Genomic DNA, 22,932 nt, shown 5'->3' on the forward strand with positions numbered 1-22,932 from the left:
CATTTTATTAAAGCAATACAGTAACAAATCTTTACAGGGTACAAGACCATTGTCCCACAGCATAGCAGTCAGTAGAGAAACTGCATCCCAGCTAGATGTGGTTGATAGAGCATGGGACCCTTAATCCCAGAACATGGATCCAAGTCCCACATTGGGCGCCACTTGTTAAGAAAAACCCATATAAAGGGTATCAAGGATTTCTTGAGCTATAAACAGGGAAAATACACTCACAAATACAGGATATGCTAAGTCCAGTCACTGAGCCCCTGGAAAGCCAGAGACCAGTCACACACTGCTTCATGCCCTCTGACCCGGTCTTCACCACCCAAGAGAGAGCGACACCCCCTTCCTTATAAGAGTTTATGTGGACAGACAAAAAACACCACCTCTATCATGTCAAGATCATGGGCAGAGCAAATACCCACTACAGCCCAATCCTGCAAAGGTAAAATTTTGTGGGTCAGCTTGACTGGGTCAGAGCTTTCCCAGATGTTTGGTTAAATGATGCTCTTGGTGTTCCTGTGAGGGTATTTGAGTGTCTTCATTTAGCTGTTCGGGGTAAAGCAGATACCTGTGTAACATGGATGGGCCTCCTCTAGTCCACTGAAGACTGAACAGGCCAAAGAGCTGACCCTTCCCCAAGAGAGAAGAAATCCCTCCCACCTGCCTGTTTGTTGCTTTTCTTTCCTTTGGATTCAGATGGAAACATCAGCCCTTCTGGGTTCTTAAACCTGTGTCCTTTGGGCAGGAGCTACTCAGCTACATCTCCTGGGTCTCCAGCTGGAGATCCTGGGACTGGTCAGGCTTTGTAATCATGAACCAGATCCTTATACGAAATCTCCTGCTGTGTGTCTGAGTATCCAGCATGTATTGTTTCCCCAGAGAGCCCTGGTTAATACAGACACGAGCAAATCCCGAGTTCTGAGCCCAGTGTCTTCTGAGGATGCTCTCAGCGTATCCATCTCCACGAAACGTCTTTCCTCAGATGGGTGTTTGCCTCCTCCATGGTGGCTTCCTGCCAGCCCTCCCCCAGGAGTGACTTCAGAATGAAGCAGAACTGTGTGCCCCCAGAATAGTAAGAAAGCTTGACGTGCTATTCTGCTTGGGTGGGAAGCATGGGGGGCGTCCTTCAGTCTTTCAGGAGATTTTCTGAGTACAGGTACATTCACCTGCCAGAGAGAGCAGAGCTGCAGTGGTCTCAGCATAGCATCCTTTAGGCTGGACCAGGTCCAGAGCCTCTGCTGAGTCAGGGCCCATAAGGGCTGCAGAGCTGTGTACAGAGATCTGCTTCATCTGGAGACCCTCCCTGGGTCTGCCTGGCCTCAGTCCTGGGTGAAAGAATCTGCCAAATCTCCATCTCTTAGGATTCACACACTCAGGACGGCTACGGATCCTTGAAGAGCAGACAGTGGAAAGATGGCAGCAGAGGGCCAGGCGAGGTCTTCAGGAAAGACCTTGAACAGAAGCGGGGGCAGGGGAGGGGAGCACTGCACTACTGAATCTCAGGAGATCAGGGACAGGGAGTCGTCCAGTTTTTAGAGGCATTTTGCAAAAAAGCATGTAACTCTGGTGTGTGAAGCCTGTTAAGTAAACAACGCCCCCATGTATGTTGGCCTCATTTAATACAGAGACACAGCCTGTAACTGCCTCCCTGCATGAACAGTCTGCATAGACAGAAAAATAATCCTATCAGGAGAAACTGAAGTGCACGAAGCCCAGCTGGGGTGGCTGGAGCTCGCTGACAGTCCGGTAGAACGCGTAGCTGGCCTGGCCATTTTTCTCACCTGTCCACACGCTTTCTTGGCAGATTTTCCTGGCAGGTTGCAAGGGCTGAGGAGCTGAGTGGTCAGGGTAAAGAGTTGCTTCTGTGAGCTCCTCGGAGAGCGGTTTTGTCGCCTACACCTCCCTCCTGAATGGGTCTTAGGATTTTAGGAAAGCTTTAACATTTAAGCTTCCATTAGGCAGCTTTAGAGCCCAGATGAGTGAACGGGGCAGAGTGCTGCAGGCTGGCACACGTGCACACTCTTCTGTTTGCAGAGTGCTCAGCAGAGACCAGGGACCAGGAGAGTGCAGAAGGAGGCTGCCTGGAGGAGTGGTTGGATCATTCAACCAGTGGCTGCCCTCTGAGCAGCTGATGCCTGCTGTAGAGAAAGAAGACCCCACTCTTGTCCTCAGGGGATGTGGTGCCTTGCTGCAGAGGCTGGCTGTGTCTGTACCAACTCTACATAGTCGGAGACAGACGGCATTGCTTGGCAGCAGTGCCAGTGTTACTGGTGGTTAGGGGTTGAACTGGTTTCCAAGTTCTTGGCGTCTCATTCAAGAAAGAAAGGGATGCGTAGAGTTGTAAAGCACCAAGAATGCTTTATTTGAAGCATTTAGAAAGGCATATACTGCTAAGATTGACAGTGGTATGCATGAATGAAGATACACAGGGCCCCAGGTTATTATCTGGGGTCCCCTTTTATGGGGGTCTCACGGTAAGATGCCTTTGATTACTAGGGAGGTAGTTTGTGTAGTTCTCGACTATATTAGCAGATTCAGTTCTTAACTGTTTCTCTATGGTGTATGTCCCTTCCCATAATGCCTTTGGTTTTCTAAAATCATATATACACCCAATTATGCACAGGTGTAAGATGGTGAATAGAGGATTGTCTGTACAAGTTTACTCTGAGGAAATAGTTAGCCAGTTGTGCATACACCCCAAACCAGTTTAGGCCATCCTGGCCTTCTGACTTGCCATGCCCAGACATAAACAGCTGTGTTGAATCTAAGTTTGATGGTCCTCAGGAAGAGGAAAAGCTTATTCTATTTCTAAGAGAGCAGTGTGTGTGCAGCTCAGTGCAGCCAGGGGTCCTCAGTTGCTAACAGGTTGCTAGGTGCACTGTTCTGAGGAGTGTGTGTGTGTGTGTGTGTGTGTGTGCATAGTATGTGCAGATGAGTAATCTAGGCTGCCAAGTGCATTATTAGAAGAGATGTTTATGCACAGCTCAAAACAAGTGGAGTCCCAGGTTGCAAAACTGTCCCCTATGCTTGCCTGCCTTACCAGCAGAGAAGAATTCACACAAGAATACTGACTCAGACATACCAGGGCCAAAGGCAGACAAAAACAGAGAAACGCTGGCCCCATTCCAGGCAGACAGAGTCAATGATCTCCTGAGGGCTTCCAGGCCAAGGGGCTGGTATGGGAGTAGCTCTGAGCATTTGAGTGCAGGGTCTCCTGCCAGAGATGAAGCTGTCTAGGAGTTTGAAGGTCTAGGCAGTTCTTTTCTGTTTCCTCCTGTTCTTGGGGCCCATGAGTTGATCCTCAGATCCTTCTGGGAAGGTAGCATTTGAACAGAGTCAACTGATTTCTCCTCCACTGCCTTGACCCGTCACTTCCTACAGCCCTTCATCATGGCTCCACAGGAGTTTACTGCTGGCAACAAGGCTCCCTGGTTTCTTGGATAATGTGATAGGGGTGGAACAGTTACTATATCAGTTACTTTTCTGTTGTTTTGATAAAATACCACAACCAAAAGCAACTTATAGATGGAAGAAAGTTTGTTTCAGTTCACTGATCTGGAGGGATGAGTGCCATCACAGTGGGGAGGCCTGGCAGTAGGCAGAGGCATGAGTTCAGGACCCGGAAGCTGAGGTGGCACATCCTCAGCTGCAAACACAGTCAGCAAGACAAAACTGGAAGAAGAGCGAAGCTCTGAACACCTGGAACCCACCTCAGTGACACACTTCCTGCAGCTCTAAACACCCAAAACCCGCTTCTGGTGACCCAGTTCCTCCACCAAGGTTCTACCTCCCAAAGACTCCACGGCTTTCTCAAACAGCATCTCCCAGTGAGGATGAAATTTTCGAGCACACGAGCCTGCAGGGGACAGTCCTCATTCAGCCACCGCTGCTTACCTGACAGACACTGCCCAGGCTCTGCCTCTGTGTTGCTGCCTCCTTTCTGGAGTGGGGGCCACACCTTCACCTCTATCTTTTCTCTGCATCTTCTCAAAATAAAGAAGAAGACCCTGTGGAAATGGGTCACAGATATTGCTGTGGAACCAAAGCTAGCCCCTTTATGAGGACAAGGCCTCTGCTGTTTAGGACAGAATCCACCTGCCTGGGTATGTCTTTTGTTGTTGTTATTTTTTTGTTTTTTGTTTGTTTGTTTGTTTGTTTTTTGAGACAGAGTCTCTCTGTTATGTAGCCTTGAATGTCCTAGAACTTCCTGTGTGGCCCAGGCTAGCTTCAAATTCAGAGGTCCCCCTGCCTCTTCCTCCCTAGTGCTAGGATTAAAGGTGTACACCACCATACCTGGCCTACGTCTGATTTTTAAGAAGACTTTTTAATTGTGTGTATATGTGTGGGTCTGTGCCCATGGGCACCAGAACGAGACATATGATCCTCTGGGGGGGGGGGTGCAGTTCCAGGTGGTTGAGAGCGGCTGTGGGTCCCCTGCAAGAGCAGCAAGTGCTCTTAACTGTGCACCCATCTGCCTAGGCCCTAGGTTGTTTTAGGCTTTGAGAACTTCCTCGAGGACAGGACCATCTTACTAATACCCAGTTACACAATAACCAATGTACACTCCCCCCACCCCAGCTGTATCATCTTAGGCAGGACTCATGCTCTTGACTGGATTTTCCATATAAAGATTTCCTGGGGTTGAGGATTTGGCTTAGGAGGTAAGGTGCATATTGTGTAAGCATAAAGACATAAGTCTGAATTCCCCAGAGCCATTGTAAAATCCAGGCATGGCAGCATATGCCTATATATGCCCCAGTACTAGGGAGGGGATGGAGGCAGGGGAATCCCTGGAGCTTCCTAGCCAGCCAGCCTATGTGTAATGGTAAACTCCAGGTTTACTGAGAGAGTCTGTCTCAAAAAGAAGAGGTGGAAACCCACAGAGGAAGACACCGATGATGACCTCTTGCCTCTGTGTATTGCACACACAGGGTACACAGGCATGCATATACATGCACATACCACATATACACACAAAAGATTTTCCATCTGAGTCAGAGGTCCTGGTTAGGATGTCAGGGTCATAGTCAGTGGACAAATGAGGCCTTGTGTGCAGATATTTCTCCCTTCCCATCTCTGTACCTCCTGGCCATGGTCCAGGCCCATTGACATTCTAGCTGAGGCAAATTCCAGCTGGCAGGTTGACAACCCAGTGGGACATGGGAATAGTTTTGTGTCCTTAAAGTCTGGAAGGTGTTTGCCTGACTCTTCTTGGTCCCTGGGCTCCATCCCAGGGTTCGGTCCTATTACCTTGGTTTCACTTCTGAAACCAAGAAGCTATGAAGTCCAGAGTCCCAGGAAGTCTACACACTGAGTGTTTCCTTATCTTTCACCCCTTGCTGGAGAAGCTGCCTCTGGGCATCTGTTCTCCAAGGAGTCCCAGAAGAGGATTGTTTAGCACACAAGTTGTCCTTTAGGAGGGCTGTTTTGCTCTGCCTTGCTTTGGATTTCTGCTTCTGGGGACCCCAGGGAGCAGGGATGTACGATCTGATCTGGGGAGGAATAGCTGGGGCAGCAGATTTGCCATTCCTGTGGCACTTCATGTGTCTGACGCCATCTTAATTTCATCTGTCTGTGTGCTGGGGATGTATGGTCTGATCTGGGGAGGAATAGCTGGGGCAGGAGCACTTGTAATTGCTTGACAGGGAGCAGGGATGTACGATCTGATCTGGGGAGGAATAGCTGGGGCAGGAGTACTTGTAATTGCTTGACAGGGAGCAGGGGAAAATCTTTCACGTGCCAAGTAAGTGGTGGCAGCCCAACCCATTTGCCCCATGAACCAGAACAATGAATACTATTGTTACCTACGTGGTTGGCCGTGGCTGGGGATGCTAGGCAGTGGGGAAGAAATACCCTGTGACTGGCGCAGAGCATAGGTATGGATTTGGGAACCAATCCTGAAGTGTTTCTGCTACTAAAATATTATTAGAGAGGCACATGGCATGTATAGAGTGAAGCCTATCATCCTACCTGGTTGGTAGCCTCTATTTCAGATGTTATTAGTGACATTTATTTGGAGTGTGATTTCCATAGAGAACTGTGGGCAATGCATTGTCTGATACTTCACCCAGCAGGTGAAGAGATGGTGCCTAAAACCAATGGACAATGGAACTTTGTCAAAAGGTTGGCCCAGTCCTCTCCCCTGTAATGTTAGGTCACTCCAGGCTGGACGGTTGGTATGAACGGTCGGTGTGATCTAAGGAGTCTGGTTTGAGGGACTCAAGTTCTCACCTGGGCTGACATTGGATACCTGTGAATAAGACTCAACTGTGTTTATCTCTACAAGCCCCATGTTCCATGGGATGCTTCCTCTCCTAGACAAACTAAAGTAGCTGGTCACCCTCTCTTGGGGTCTTGGAGTCTTCCTGTTTGTGGTGGTTTGAATGTTAAATGTTCCTCATAGTCCTGGGCGTTTAAACACTTGGTCCCCAATCATGGCACTCTTTGAGGTTTAGGAGGTGTGGCCTTGATGGAAGGAGTATGTTACTGTGGGTGGCCTTTGCCGTTAAAAGACCTAGAGTCATTTCCAGTGTGTCCTCTCTGTTTCGAGCTTGTGGTTCAAGATGTAAGCTGTCCTCTTCCACTATTCCTTTGCTCTCCTGTTGTTAACTCTAACTCTCTGGACCCATAAGCCAAAATAAACTCTTTCTAAATATGAGCTGCCTTGGTCATGGTGCTGGCTAGCTTTATGTCAACTTGTCACAAGCAGGAGTCACAGGAGAAGAGGGAGCCTCACTTGAGAAAATGCCTCAGTAAGTGTAGGCTATAGGCAAACCTGAGGGCATTTTCTTAATTGATGGGGAAAGGCCCGTTGTGGGAGGTGCCACCCCTGGGCTGGTGGCCCTGGGTTCCATAAGAAAGCATGTTGAGCCAGTCAAGAGATCAAGCAACACCCCTCCATGGCCTCTGCTGCATCAGCTTTTGCCTCCAGGTTTCTGCATTTGAGCTCCTGTCCTGGCTTCCTTTGATGATGAATTGTGATGTGGAAGTGGAAGCCAATTAAACCCTTTCCTCCCCAAGTAGCTTTGGTTATGGTGTTTCCATCACAGCAGAGGCAGCCCTGTAACTAAGACAGCCATGGCGTCTTGTCGCAGCAATAGAGACATTACCTTTAGTGAAAGAGTTACACAAAAGGCTCTAGGGCTCCCTTGGGTTTCCAGCATGTAACCTGAGCCTCCTCCTCTCCTCCTGGCTTACTGATGGAGCCTCCTAAGCCCCTCTGCCCTTGGCTCCTAGCTGCTCTTCTTGTGAGTTGTGTCATTAGGAGACCTTTCTGTCTGCTGAATTTCTGGTGTAGAGTGGCAGTGGGAGTGGGGGGACTTCCTCCAAGTGGGTGTGGCTAGGAGACCAGTCTCCAGACGTCCTTGGAAACAGCAGAAAAGCAGCCCCCCACGGTGACAGGAATGATTGCACTGCTTGTGGTTAAGAAAGCCCTGTGTGCCACACACAGCCTCTGTAAGAAGACCTCCTGCTCTGGCCCAGGGCTCTGGGGGTACCCAAGGACCCGGTTACAAGTTCATTCTCTGAGTGTGCACACTAGGGTGGTCTTGGGACCTCCAGGGTCTGGGACAGGTCACATGCCATGGAACAGCAGCACTTCTGCCTCTTGCCAGCCAGGAGAGATCCCAGATATTAACAGATAAAGTTGCAGATGGGAACCTGGGGGCGTAATCGTTGTAATATTAAGAATATGTAGGAGCTGGGGTGGACTCAGTTGGTGACGTGTTTGTCTCACACACGTGAGCACCCAACTTCAGTCACTAGCATCGCATAAAACAGTCGTGGTGACACACACTTGTAATAGTCCCAGAGCAGCGCTCACGAGGTAGACACAGAAAGATTAGACAGTCATGGCCATTCCTAATGCACAGCAAGGTTGAGATCAGCCTGGGATCCGTGAAACTCCACCTCAAAAATAAAACTATTATACGGTAAATTTTATTGAAAGAATAATGGCGTTAGTTAAAACATCTGTCAGCTGACTGCCCACCCTCACTCCAGGAAATTAAGGACTTCATGGAGGCTTCCTCTGGGAGCCACTGCTCATATGTCACCCAGCAGGCAAGTGACAGGAGCCCCCCGAGTGCTTGCCTAGGCCTTGTTCACCAAGATCAGGATCTGCACAGCCTGTCAGGAGGTGTGTGACCCACTGTCACAGGGAATGGATCCACCCGCCTTCTATCTGCGATGAGTTTCAAAGTGCCGGAGCCTTTGCAAGTCTGTTCCCCAACCGCTTGCATGTTAACCTCATCATTACCCACCGTCCACAGTCCCCAGGGACGGAGGCCCTGTTGCCAGAGCGCCCTGCCTTTTCCAGGATCCCTTTGCATACTCAGAGAAGTTTGAGGGGTCAATGCCTGGCCACCCCCAGTATCAAATCCTGCAGAGGCTGTGGAGGGGATGTCTCCCTACACAAGCTAAGTTTATGGCTCCGTTCCTTCCTTGGATGTGGTGTCCTCTGAGCAGGCCTGCCCCGGGAACCCCACTTCCAGCCTCTCTCTCTCTCTTCCAGGCAGGCCTGGCCTCCCCCGAGAACTCGGAGCAGCTCATCATCGCCCTAGAGCCCGAGGCCGCCTCCATCTACTGCCGGAAGCTGCGGCTGCACCAGATGATCGAGCTCAGCGGCAAGGCGGTGGTCAATGGGTGCAGCTCCAGTGACACAGTAGGAGCGGGGTTCACACAGGGTACCTCTGTTCTCTCTCTCCCTCCCTCCGCTCGCCCTTCCCAAGCCCAGGCTGCCAGGGTCAGGATACTCCATGGGGAAGGTGGAGTAAGTCCCTCTTTGCTTGGTGTTCCTACGTGGTCCCTAGAGGATTCCCCATAAGCTAAGCATTGGTTACCCCGGCTTATCACCCACCCGTTAGGGGCATCTCTCCGAGAACCCAGGGACGACCTGAGAGCCTTTCTGAGCCTTGCATTTTCCTAGGATCTGAGACTGTCTTTCACCGACTTAGTCTAACTCAATGTGCCTGTGTTAATTCCTCCGTTGAGACTGTTGGCTAATTGCTGTCTTACTCACTGGGTTGCTCGGGGTGCTTGGAGCTCCTTAGGTGCCATAGCTGAGAAAGTGGCTGATTTGTCCCGACCCTGTGGGAAGGAGCCCTTGCTCAGCCTGACCCAACCTGGGCATTTCAAGGGCTTTCCCCTTAAGTAGTTACCCGTATAAACAGACTGTCTTTGTCCCCAGAACTGTGTGCTCCACAGGTCTAGGCATTGTGGCCTCTCCAGGGCTCCAGGTTTTAGAGAGATGAGGTCATGGTGAAAGCACCATTGAAAGCTTGGCTACTAACCTGGCACACTGTATGTGTTGGGAGATGCTGTACGCCCAGCTCTGAGTTCTGCTGAGTTCCCAGGTGGGCAGAATGCACCCTCTACCCATGTTCACACCCAAGTGGCCCTGGAAGGGCCCAGGCCCGGGAAGAGGTTAGAAAGGACATTAGTGAGGATTGCCTGACCTAAATTTAGATCTTAATTAAAAAATTAATGGGAAGGGAACATTGAAAGGAACACAACTGCTCCTAGGCATGGTGAAGGAGAAGGTTAACCGGAGATAAAAGGGAGAGCATAGCTAGCTAGAGGCAGGGGCGGAGACATCTGGGGGAGTCCAGAGTGGACCGACCAGACTGAGCTGTGCCCTGTGGGGAGAGGGGGAGGGGAAAACAGGTGCAGCAACCAGGAGGCCCAAAGGTGCAAAAAAAAAAAAAAAACAAAAAAAAAAAAACAAAAAAAAAACAAAAACAAAACAAAAAAACGGTAGCAACCAAAATGGTTGGATTATATAGGGAAGGGCAGCCCAACCAACCCCTAGGCTGGAGAAGTTTAGGGTAAGGGGAGGGGTATGCCCAAGGGTTGGGTTAGTCCTTAACCTGATTGGTGGCCATCCTGACCTTGCCAAGGGCTGCCAAGGCCAGCCTTTCCTCCAAGGAACTCGGTTGCTTTATCATTTCAAATGCACAAAGGCGCATCTCTCTCCATTGTCTCATTGGAAAGAACACAAAGCCTGTGTCTTACAGGCTAATTCTCAGTTCAAAAACAGAGATTCATAGCAGGGTCTATTGATTTTGGCACAGCTTTTACATATGGTTTAAGACTGGCTCTTGGTTTTCAGGAGGCGCCTGCTGAGATCCTTCCTCAGGGTCCGTCTTTGGGTTTCCTTTCCTCTACTCTGTCATGTCTCCCCACTGCCGTTCTGTCATATCTGTCCTGTGGCTTTGTGTGCACTCACGGCAGGGGTGGGGAGGGGGCTTGGTGTCTGGAGCCCTCATTGATGACCTGCAAGCCTTGGCAGGGCTCTAGGTGTCAGCCTGGCTCTCCCAGGGGTGGGGAGCTCCAGGGACCCCAGGGGACATCAGACAGGCTCGTGGGTCCCTGTGAGCACAGGTCCAGGAGAGGGAAGGGACTGGCCGGCATTCAGCATCCACTACTCAGGGTTTGCAGGGAACATTATTTTACTCCTGATGGGTTTTAATGGGATTCATAAAAGATACATTTGTCCAATCTTGGGCTTAATCTACCTGAAAAACTGGGATGGTTCTTTGAGAACTGGAAAGATGTTTTGTCGCCTTCTCTCGGATATTTTTTATGAATTCCATTTTGTGGACATCTTAATTGTTTAGCAAACTGGATCCCTGCTGCAAGGCCTGAGACATTGTTTCTTGTTTGGCTCTTGCCATGCCTGGGATTCAACTCAGACCTGCTCGCATGCAAGGCACGTGCTCTACCATTGAGCCATACCTCTGGCCTAATGTAGCTCACGTGGAGCCCAAGTTTGGGGGCCCCTCCTAGGGTGCCCCTCTGACCACTCTAACCCAGGCTCTGAAGAACTTGCAGCCAGCTGGGCGTTTGCTGATCTACCCCCTAGCGAAGCTGGATTTGCAGACACTGCTCCTGGGTGTGGTCAGATAATCAGCATGGTGGCATCCGATGGCGTTTCAGAAGGAGCAGGGTAGCTTAGGGATGTAAAGGACAGAATGGTGGGGAGGGAGGGAGGTGAGGCAGGAGAGCCTTCCTCTGTCACCCCAGAGCTGCTCTAGGAAATCATTTGTCACGGTTGTCATTCTGTGGCCACCAGGTCTCATAGTAGGTGCTCTGCCTTTCTTATCACCTACTGTGTGCAGGCAGCCACTCCAGGTGTGCAGTAGACGAGCAGGGTGTATTCGGGAAGCCCCTGAGAAACCTAGACCAGCTAGTGATATCCCCATTTTATAGATGAGAAAACTGAGGACCGAAAGGGATAAGTGATTGGCCCTAAAGCCCACTTGGCTGTGGCCTGCTGCTTCCCACGTATCCTTTCTCAGTACCTTTCTTGGCCCATTCTTCTGCTTTTCCAAGCTTGGGGATTGTTAGATCTCCAAAGCCCTGGGGGCCTCTGGTCTAAGAATTCATATTGCCAGACAAGAAATCTGGGGATTTCCCAGTCCCATGACCTCACCCTTCTCAGCCAAGCCCAGGATGGTTATTCGTGCCCTGTCTGACCCAAAGGCATTCCAGCCACCCAGTGCACAAGCAGAGGCATCCCCTGGGTATCCTGGTGATAAGAGCTGGGATTCCCTAGATTCAGATGCTACCTTGTGGCTGAAGCGCCCCCATGTGGCACAATTGTACAGTGTCTTCAAAAGCTGCAGGACAGAGATTCCTATGAGCAAAAATTTCCGGCATTCCAAAGCTCCATGATGCGAAAAGGTTTAAGCCCACTTAGTGCACTGTGGGCTGCTGGGAAACTGGCCCGTTTCATTAGCCCACTCCCCAGAAGACGGTCGCCACGGCCAAGAATCTCCTCAGGGCAGGCCTTACAGCTGGGCATAGGCCAAAGATGAGGGCTTCTTCCCTCGGAGGAACTGGCTTTCTGGTTTTTGATGTGTGCTTATTAATCCTGTTGGTCCAGTGTCAGTAAATGCTCCGTCCTCGAGCCCACCATGCTGGTGTCTCCAGCAACTGCAGACAAGCGTCTCTTTTTCATGCTCTCTCATGCTGACCCTTTTCTTCCTGTCGGCCGCCAGCTAAGGAACACGTTCGGCGTAACCGGCAGAGTCGGACCTTCCTGGTGGAGAATGTCATAGGAGAGATCTGGTCTGAGCTGGAGGAAGGTATTGCATCAGGATGTCTTTTGCCCCTACTTATCATCTATTTTCACTGCCTGCAAAAATGCGATCCTATTTATCACATTTGCACTTTGGGGAGATACTCAGTGGCAGGGGCTTTAAAAGCCACTCACTCAGGGACCACCCTTCTGGGAGCCGGAGTTCCGCATGTCAGAAAACCATGCAGATACTCTTCCCGAGGAAGAAAAGGCTCCCCAGTTCTGGAGGGAGTTGTGTTGGAGAGCATGTCACGGGCTGGGGCGGGGACACAGCCCTATGTGACCTGAAAGCCTCGGTCTTCTAGAGTCTCTCGCCTGCTTCTTCTTCATCCATGCTTAGCCCGCCCTCTCGGACAGGCATGATTGCATTCTCTTAGTTACTGAGTAACTTGCTATGCTACTAATTAACAAAAACCACTGTGCTCTTGGCAGTGCTGATGTGAGTAATGAGTCCAAGTTCTCATTCACCGGCGTGTCGGAGCAGGAACAGATACGTGGTGTGTCTTACAGATTGCTGTCTTTTATGCCAGGTGACAAGTACGTGGTTGTCGACAGCGGTGGAGGCACTGTAGACCTGACAGTCCATCAGATACGCCTACCAGAGGGGCACCTTAAGGAGCTGTACAAAGCAACAGGTGAGTACTGCCTGGCTGGTTAGCTTCCCCGGCCTCCAGCCGTTTCTTGTTCACTCATTTCAAATCAGACTGGGTGGTGGTTACAGTTGGAAAGCAAGGTCTACTAAGTGTTCTTTCAAAGACAAATCACCCCTTGAGTTTGGGCAGCAAACTGCCAAACTGGCTGTTACTGAAGTTTTACCAGGATTCACCTGTAGCTTGTTACCACCTCTGATTGAAATCCAAGGCCAGAGTTCTACACCTAGATCAAGATCACCAAAATAAGGAACATACCTTTCCATTTGGGAGGGGAAGTCTTCCGAGGCGATGTCATCGACAGATGAGTTGATGTCATTGACAGATGAGGTGATGTCATTGACAGATGAGGTGATGTCATTGACAGATGAAGTGATGTCATTCACAGATGAGGTGATGTCATCCACAGATGAGGTGATGTCATCCACAGATGAGGTGATGTCATTGACAGATGAAGTGATGTCATTCACAGATGAGGTGATGTCATCCACAGATGAGGTGATGTCGTTGACAGATGAGGTGATGTCATCCACAGATGAGGTGATGTCATTGACAGATGAGGTGATGTCATTCACAGATGAAGTGATGTCATTCACAGATGAGGTGATGTCATCCACAGATGAGGTGATGTCATCGACAGATGAGGTGATGTCATCGACAGATGAGGTGATGTCATTGACAGATGAGGTGATGTCATCACAGATGAGGTGATGTCATTGACAGATGAAATGATATCATTCACAGATGAGGTGATATCATTCACAGATGAGGTGATATCATCCACAGATGAGGTGATGTCATCGACAGATGAGGTGATATCATCGACAGACTGCATGGGTCTAACTAAGTCCTGCTGGTTTTCCAGACCTCACCTATGGGCTTTCTCAGATGGAAGATTGTGATTTTTGAAGTTATCTGTATTGATTTAATAATGAAATAGATCGAAACAGACTGTTAGATTGCTGCAGGGGGAAATCCACAGAATAAGAGCCAAAGGGTGTTGAGGTGTGAGTGGGGATGGTTACTGCTATCTGTGTGCCAAGTGGGCCCCAGTGTACCGGGCCCCAGAGAACACAGGGAGGCCTGGATCTCAGCATTTGGTTTTCTAACACCGTGGGTTCCGTTTTCTTTTCTTCTCAGGCGGACCCTATGGATCTCTGGGAGTAGATTATGAATTTGAAAAGCTGCTTTGTAAAATATTTGGAGAGGACTTTATCGAACAGTTCAAGATCAAGCGCCCAGCGGCTTGGGTTGACCTAATGATCGCCTTTGAGTCTCGCAAAAGAGCCGCTGCGCCAGACCGGACGAATCCCCTGAACATCACTCTGCCCTTCTCCTTCATCGACTACTACAAGAAGTTCCGGGGGCACAGCGTGGAGCATGCCTTGAGGAAGAGCAAGTAAGCTGGCTCACCTTAAGCTACAGAGAGTGTGGGGGTGGGCAGCATTGATAGGACAGAGAGATCGGGCGTGGACCGTGGGTTCTGACTCTATGCATGGTGTGCTCTTGAGCAAGTGACTCAATTTAGCCATGCCTCAATCTAAATTTTACTATGGAAAATGGGGACAATGATTCTTGTTATCTCAAAGGTTGCTATGGGAGTAGCATGAATTCCTGTCTGGTAATACCCAGGTCACAGAAAGTGTGGTCTACGTGTCCGCTGGTGTGTTCCCTGAGAAAATAATAGCTTTATGAAAATGGGACATTTTGTTTGGGTGATGTCTTAGTCACTGTTCTATTACTGTGATAAGACATCATGATCAAGGCAACCCTTATAAAGGAAAACATTTAATTGGGGGCTGGCTTACAGTTTCAGAGGTTTAGTTCGTTATGATCATGGCAGGGAGCATGGCAGCATGCAGGTAGACATTGTGCTGGAGAATTATCTGCTAGCTATATCCTGATTCACTGACTGAGAAGAGAGAGGAAAGGGGGGGGGGAGTGGAGGGGAGGGGCGGGGAAGGGAGAGGAGAGGAGAGGAGAAAGAGGAGAGAGACAGAGAGAGACAGAGAGACACTGGGCCTGGCATGGACTTTTGAAGTTTCAAAGCCCACCCCACAGTGACACACTTCCTCCCACAATGCCACACCTCCTAATACTTTTTGTATAGTGCCACTTGCCATGACTAAGCAGTCAAATCTCTGAGCCTATGGGGACTGCTCTGATTCACACCCCACAGGCAGCTGCTATAGCGGTGTCTAGAGTAGGACTTGATGTGTTCCAGGTGAGTGAACCCCAGGGGGAATCTAGTTTCCCTGCTTCTTCAAGGCCTTGGCCTGCAATTACAGCTTAGTTTGTTGTAAAATGAACCCATATAGACGGTTTGGATTAAAGCTGATAATTTTTAATAGAAAAAAACCCCTAAATTTCTGATATCTTTTTAAAAATTGCTTTTGAGCCATACTTGGTAACACATGCCTGTAATCCCAGCAATATGGAGGCTGAAACAGGTGTGTCCTGAGTTCAAGACCAGCCTGGGCAACATAACAAGACCATATTAAAAATTACTGATATCACAAGAGTAACACCACCTACAGTGGACTGGGCCCTCCCATACCAATCACTAATTAAGAAAATTCAGGCTAATCTGATGGGACATTTTCTCAACTGAGATTCCATCTTTCAAAATGACTCTAGCCTCTGTCGAGTTGACACTAAAACTAGCCAACACTTCTGTCATCTCCTTCTTTTCCCCATCCCATTGATCCCTTCTTTCCTACCAATCCTCTTCCAGTATCATGTCTGTGTGTGTGTGTGTATGTGTGCATGTGTGTGTGCGTGTGAATGTGTGTGTCTGTAGTGTATGTGTATGCATGTATGTGTGTGTGTGAATGCGCGCGTGTGTGGTTGTGTATGTGGTGTATGTATGTCTGTGGTGTATGTATGTCTGTGGTGTATGCGTGTGTGTCTGTGGTTTGTGTGTGTGTGTATGTGTGTGTGCGTGTGTGTATGTGTGTATGTGTCCCAATTTCACAGGAGCATTGGTGAAAGTTTATTTACAGGAACGCCGGCACCTTGCCGCTATATCACTGGAAGCAAAGCATCGCCCCCCCCCCCCCCAAGCAATATTACTATCCATAATTCTCAGGGAGGAGCAGAGCTCTGCAAATCCTCTTCTCCCATGTCAGGGCACTGAAAGCCGACCCTGGGCAGTTCTTCTGCAGATGCTGCAAGTTCCCAATACACCACATCTGGGACACATACAGTCTGCTTGTGTCTCCTTCCGGGATGTAAGTGCCCACTGATGACCGCTGCCTGTGCCCGCGTTTCACTGGGGTGGATCCACGCTTACCATGTCATTGTCTTGCCCTTTCTGTTTGGCATATCTGGAGCACACGTAAAGAGATTTTACCTCGGCGGCTTGGTCACTTCAGAAAAAAGAATAATGGTGATTCTTCCTTCCGGTCGTTCTTTAAAGAAGTGGTGTGGTGGGGCACACCTGTAATCTGAGCGCTAGGGGAGGCAGAGGCGGAAGACTCTCTGTTTGGGGCCAGTCTGGTCGACATAGAGAGTTCCAAGTCAGCTATAGCTGCACAGTGAGACCCTGTCTCAAAACCAAAGCAGATCCTAGCATCCTTCAAAATGAAAGACAGAGGGCCTCTACTTATCCCTGTCTCTTGTGCTAGACACTGACCCCCATTATACTGGGGGGACGTTTGGTGCTGGGATAGAGCAGAGAGAAACAGACAAGGTTATGTCTTAGCTCTCAAGTCTCCGAGGGTCCAGGTCCAGGCAGTTGAGTGGATTCCCAAGAATGCTTTTGACTTTAACATACCTTGTCGTCATGATGGGACAGACACTGTCAGGCCACACATCCGTGCAGAACAGTCTGGGCACTGTACACTCGTTCATTGCCCTTTCTTCTTGCTACTGTTCCCAGTGTGGACTTTGTGAAGTGGTCCTCCCAGGGGATGCTGAGGATGAGTCCGGACGCCATGAATGCCCTTTTTAAGCCGACCATCGACAGCATCATCGAACACCTCCGTAAGTACCATTGAGTCTTGGCCACTTGTGGGACAGAGCTGGTAACAGGGACAGGACTGAGGCAGCCCAGTTGGTAGGTGACCTGGATCTGGGAGCTACATGGATGGAGCCTTCTGGAGCAGGCAGGGGTAGCACAGTTTCTAATTGTTCTTAATAATAAGCATCCAGAGTCAGATACAGGGGCTAGTGCTGAAGGTCAGAGAAGCAGAGCAGCCAGCCACTAGAGTTCTCACCTCAACCACTGCTCGGACAGAAAGGGGCCATCCTGTCTCTATGAATCCTCAGACTGAATGCTGTCTCTGCAAAAGCTCAGGCTGCCTCTCCAGGAAACCTCAGATTATGCTCGGATTGAATCCTCAGACTGAGCTCCTGTCTCCTCCGGCCTTCTATTCTTCTCTCTGCCCACCCATATCACTCCTACCTCCACCTCCCTAGTGCTAGGATTTAAGGCGTGTGATCACCTTTGTGTGAGCTCTGTTTCTCTTTCATACAGATTCAATCTCGTGTAGCCCAGGGTGGCCTTGAGTTTCCAGATTTCCCTCTGCCTCTGTTTCCCAAGTGCTGCAATTAAAGGTATATGCCACACCTGGCCTCTATGGCTAACTAGTGTGGCTAGCTCTGCACTCTGATCTTCAGGCAAGCTTTGTTAGATCACAAACAAAATATCCCTACAGGCAGGGATTGGGCACATCATGAGGAAGGCTGCTGGATGCCACCCATTCTGGAGAGCTGAGCAGCTGAGGGCCTGCCCTTACCTGGGCTTCACTTTGGCCTTGAAGGCCAGAGGTCAAGGAACTCTGAAACAGTACTACTCTAGAGTGACAAGCCCCGGGACTGTATCTTGTCTGGAGTATTGGGGACACTTAGGGATCCTGGCCTCACGGGGAGCCAAGGAAGGGTTCCAGCAAGACAAGAGTCTGTCTGTCCTGCCATCTTGTGTGTTGTTATCCTTGTCCAACCACAGGTTGGACACACAGTAACCTGATGGGGATTTTTCTTTCCAGGATCCAACATCATACCATTTATACATCCCTCACCTACCTTTGTGACTGTCAGACACAACTGTTTCTCACAGCTAGGATCACATATTTAAAGGGATGCTATCGTCATGATGAATGAGTTCTGATTAAAGCCAGCACCACCTCCGATAAGTTAGGCTTCTACTTGGCACAGCCCTGGCCTCTGTTCCCAGGCATACAGTGTATAAACCTTTCTTTATCAGACTAGCTCAGTCCAAACTGAGTTCAATGAGCTCGTGCAAAGCCAATGCCAGCTGATGCTCATGGTTAGCTGTCCCTTCTGTAGACTCAGGCTGCCTTGCTTTGGGTCATCCCATCTCCCCTTCTCCTTCCCTTTCAGGGGACCTGTTTCAGAAGCCCGAGGTGTCCACGGTCAAGTTCCTCTTCCTGGTGGGTGGCTTTGCAGAGGCCCCCCTTCTGCAGCAGGCGGTGCAGGCTGCCTTTGGTGACAAGTGCAGGATCATCATTCCCCAGGATGTGGGCCTCACCATCCTCAAGGGCGCTGTTCTCTTTGGCCTGGACCCTGCTGTCATCAAGGTGCGCCGGTCTCCCCTCACCTACGGCGTGGGCGTGCTGAACCGCTACGTGGAGGGGAAACATCCCCCCGAGAAGTTACTGGTGAAGGACGGCACCCGCTGGTGCACGGATGTCTTTGACAAGTTCATCTCCGCGGACCAGTCCGTGGCTCTGGGGGAGCTGGTCAAGCGCAGCTACACTCCCGCCAAGCCCTCCCAGCTGGTCATTGTCATCAATGTCTACAGCTCCGAGCATGACGATGTCAGCTTCATCACTGACCCAGGGGTGAGAAAGTGTGGTACGCTCCGCCTGGATCTCACGGGGACCAGTGGCGCAGCGGTGCCTGCCCGCAGGGAAATCCAGACCCTTATGCAGTTCGGGGACACTGAAATCAAGGCCACAGCCATTGATATAGCCACCTCAAAGAGTGTCAAAGTGGGGATCGACTTCCTAAACTACTAATGTAACCACCCCTCCCCGCCACGAGCCCCCGGGACTCCTCTGCATCCGCTGACCTTGACTGTTCTGCCCCTGACCTTGACCTTTGCCATCGCCCACCTAAATTTCAGTAGGAAAGATGAGAACCAGGGAGAGAATTAACTAAGGACTTTTTTTTTTTTTGTTGAGAGTATATTGGAATCAGAAAAACTCAGAAATTTAGTATCAAGGTCTGGAAATAGGAAGTTCAGGGATCCTGGAGCAGCCAGCTCTCACAGGTTCCTGCGTGGTAAGACAGCCCCTGCTTGCCATGCAGAGGACCCTGTGAGGGAGGACATCTCTCTGGGTGTGAAGCAGGACCTTTGACCAGGAGGGGTCCTCCTCAGAGGTCTTTTTAAATTACCTTGGACGGCAAAGGATAGGAAGTGCCAGCTTCCTGCACTCAATCTCGTCTTCTTGGTGACTCAGCGGCAACTTACAGTATTTCTTTTACGCTGGTGGGAGAAGACTGCCCACACCGGGCACTATTTTAGGTTCTCGTATAATTTAAATTCCAAGGAGGCTCAATGAAGGATGGTTTTGGCTAACTCAACCAGGATGGGGGGAGGGGCAGGGTGGAGGCAAGGGTGCCAATACCTCCATTTTCCAGAGCAGGTAAAGCTTCCTTTGGTGGGAATGCACACTGAAGAGTTTGTGACTTACCCCACATTACAACGGTCCCCTCTTATCTGTAGAGGATACACCCTGAGGTTCCTCAGTGGATGCCCAGGGCCGTGGATAGTACCAAACCTTATCTATATACTATGGTTTTTTTCTATATTTACATACCTATGATCAAGTTCAATTTAATAAAGTAGTAAGAGATTAGCAACAATAACTAATGATGAAATAGGACAACTATGAAAACACTTTGATAAAATTTGTATGAATGTGGTCTATCGCAGCATATCTTACTATACTATACTGTTACACATTTTTGGACCACAGTTGACTGGGGTTCATTGAAAACCCAGTAAATGAAAATACAGATCAGAGGATAATTCTCAGAACAACAAACCTTGAGTTCAGAGGTCCTGCATAATCATAGGTGAGTTTAGTAGGACATTTGTTTGAGAAAATGAAGTTTTTATTTGCTCTGTTTATATGTATCACCAAGCCCAGAACTCCAAAGCAACCCCCCCTACCTTGCTCACTAAAAAGGGCATGTAAACCTAGACCTGGCAGATGAGAATAGCCTCTTACAAAGCAGGTCTGTGGCCCCCTTGCCTCAGAATTGCCTGGGTGCTTGTCAGGAGCAGGTCTGAATCTAACCCCTAAAGCCAGAGCTGACTCTGCAGAGACAGGACCTGCGTGTTTCGTGTTCGCATGCGAGGAGTTCGAAACTGAGATTTTGTCAGAGCTGAAGCGACCACAGACCACACAGTGTGGCCTCAAACCTTCCCGTCAGAGCCCCCTTAGGGAAGAGTGTGTGTACCCACACAACCAGGTGGGGTCACCCTTTTAGTCCTTACTGGAAGGGTCAGAGAAGGAAAAAGATGTCACAGTAGGAACCCTGAGAATGAAGCTGCCCAATGAGCCAGCTAGGTTCTGTGTTCTCGCCTTCCCTCTGTGCAAAGCCAAAGCCAGTCTCGCCAACGTTCCAGAGCCAACCGAGGATGAGGAACCGTTTGATCTGTTCAAAGCTGCCTTTCTTACCTGCTGGAATTTGTTCTGATTTCAGATCACTGGAGGCGTGCATTATTTAATGAATGAATGAATGAATGAGTACAGAATGAGGGAAGGGAACTTCAAATGCAAGTTGGATTTGTGAACCCATCATCATAGCCAATACACAGATTTTAAGTAGCATTTTGAACTCCAACCTCTTGTTGTCTTTTTCACACCACTTGCTGCAGAAATTCCCCGCTAGAATGTGAAAATGCTATCAAACCATAGGACACGAGAATGGGAACCCCAAACGGAATGGCGGGGTGTCAAATCCAGATATCAGAATGCTTGCTAGGATTCCCCTGCTAACTCTGCCTTGGAAGCTCATGGGCCTCTCTTTTGGTGTTTCCGGCCACAGTCCTCAAATAGACTTTCAATTTTGTTATAATGGATATAATTTTATGTATATAGAGCACTAGAATCCTGTACAGAATCTTTATTTCTACTGTGCGCTTGTTTGAGGAGAGTTCTCCTAATTTTGGTTAATTACACTGCTGCCTGTAAGCTCCACAGCTTCGCCTCCCAATCGCTCTCACTGATCACTGTTTGTGTTGATGTCATGCCGTGGACATGTATGCAAGACTGAGCAATAGTTAGAGGTGCCTTGGGTCAGAGTACTCTGATCACACAGACCACACAGACCGACAGCTCCAGCAGACCCTTCCACACCTGCACGCCCTGCCCAAAGCGGAACGCTTCTGCGTGAAGGGTAATGCACCACGTCTCCTGCCCAGACTGAGAGCTGAGCACACCGGCCTGTGAGCCATGCCTCCCTCCCCAGACACTTTGTGTCTCTCAGGGCTGTTGACCTCTCCCCTCTGGCAAGGCAAAGCGTGGCACCCTTCATGATCAGAGGAACCAAGTGGTACATGAGCTGAGATTTCTGTTGGGTTTAGTAAGTGAGCAGGACAGTTGGGCCCTTCTTTTCCTGGCTAGCATAAAGCATCCTCAGCTTATGCTAGGTCTGTCTCCTTGCTCCTATTTTGCTTAAACGAGTTGACAGAGATCTGCAGTCTTAGCAGACTGATGATGGAGAAGGGGCGGTCACTTCCCTGACTTCCTTCTGGCCCAGATATGCAGCCCCAGTCATCAAACTCCAGCTGAAGCTCTCCAGTCTATCCCTACTCCAGCCGACATAACCGTATCAGAGCACTGCATACGTACACTTGGGACACAGTCCCCAACTTAGAAAGTTCTAGGAGGGGGGTCTGTGGTCTTTGTGTGTATTATCTGGCTACTGAACTCTCTTTTCTGTATACAGCAGGCATTCCTAAATGCAGACTGACAGACAGGAGGTGGCATACAATAGGAAAGGGGGTGCTTCTGTAGAGGTCCTGGGGCGCGATGGCTGAGTCCAGGTTACAGAGCCTGCCTGCCCCTCACCCTTAGAATGTTATTTAGACCAAGTTTAGCTTCTAATTAGCGTCCAGGTCTGGTTAACCGCCAGGGTAGCAAAGAATTGCATGCACGGATATTAAACAGGAGTCAAAATGCATTATTATTAATCGAAGACCGAATCTCACATTGTAGTGATGTAATCGTGTGATTAGGCTGCGAAGTACGTACGCTGGGGAATGGCGTAAGTGGGTGGCTAGTCTAAATGTTGTTGGTCATAATATCATACCAGCTCTCATCTGTTTGAATTGTGGAACAGTATCCTACGATCTCAGCCGCTGGGAGTCTTGTTCACTACAAGGTAGAGCCGAACGACACAGAGCTGCAGCCGCCCGCAACTAGACAGGACGGCATCTGCAAACTCTGTCTGTCTTCAGAGATTCTAATAAAGAGAAACTGAATTTCACGTGGCCGCAACTAGACAGGACGGCATCTGCAAACTCTGTCTGTCTTCACAGATTCTAATAAAGAGAAACTGAATTTCACGTGGCCTAGAGTAGTTTTTTTCTCGTTCCGGGCGTATAGACGGAATTGATGGGGGGGATCATTAATGACTTCCTCCTGACTCAAGTCCTCTTTCAGGCGGTGTAAGCTTTACTGACAGGCCCTTCCCTTGCTGGGAACCAACGCCCCCAACGACACCCAGTGGTTTAGCTGGAGAGGAGGCAGACGGCTAGAGTCAACTGCTGATTCACCATAGTGAGGAGTGTGGGAGGCCTGGGTGGTGCCTGCCCGGGGCATCCCTGCAGGCGTAGACTTCCTCCCAGGCTCTACCCCTGGGGCCAATCCTAAATTGGCTCTAGAAGTGTCCGGATGGCTTGAGGTGTGGTCCCAGTGGTCCAAGGGCTTGAAAAGGTAGTTGAGCAGCCGTCCGGCAGAAGCCTTCCATGCCCCTTTAGGTTCACTCAGTGGCATCAGCCAAAAGACCTGATGGCTCAGGCCGTCTTCCCTCCCCACTCCAAAACCAAAAAACAAAAAAACCACTGCTAAAAAGGAGTAAGACAACTCTCAAGCATACCTTCATTTTGGTTAAGCGCTTGTGTCCCGGAACCTTGTGGGGGAGAAAACAGAAACAAACCCCAGCCCTCCTAACGGAGAATGATGTCTGCAGGGGTGTACTAGGCTGGGAAAGGTGCCTGTG

The 22,932-nt window shown here is 49.6% G+C and overlaps 1 protein-coding gene across 2 annotated transcripts in view; it reads left to right on the forward strand.

Annotated features, from left to right (window-relative positions):
• Positions 1-22,277, forward strand: part of Hspa12a (heat shock protein family A (Hsp70) member 12A) — a 148,995-nt gene extending 126,718 nt beyond the window's left edge. For both annotated transcript variants that reach the window (XM_041661195.1, XM_041661196.1), the window contains 6 exons: positions 8,516-8,687; positions 12,003-12,089; positions 12,613-12,717; positions 13,873-14,131; positions 16,613-16,716; positions 18,076-22,277. In XM_041661195.1, the coding sequence (XP_041517129.1) occupies positions 8,516-8,687; positions 12,003-12,089; positions 12,613-12,717; positions 13,873-14,131; positions 16,613-16,716; positions 18,076-18,713 (1,365 nt within the window). In that variant the 3' untranslated portion in view covers positions 18,714-22,277. The remainder of the gene's footprint in view (positions 1-8,515; positions 8,688-12,002; positions 12,090-12,612; positions 12,718-13,872; positions 14,132-16,612; positions 16,717-18,075) is intronic.
• The last annotated feature ends 655 nt before the right edge of the window (positions 22,278-22,932 follow it).

Source organism: Microtus oregoni, unplaced genomic scaffold, assembly GCF_018167655.1.
Source record: "Microtus oregoni isolate MIOR12 unplaced genomic scaffold, Mior012 000012F_ref0000307, whole genome shotgun sequence".
NCBI lineage: Eukaryota > Metazoa > Chordata > Mammalia > Rodentia > Cricetidae > Microtus > Microtus oregoni.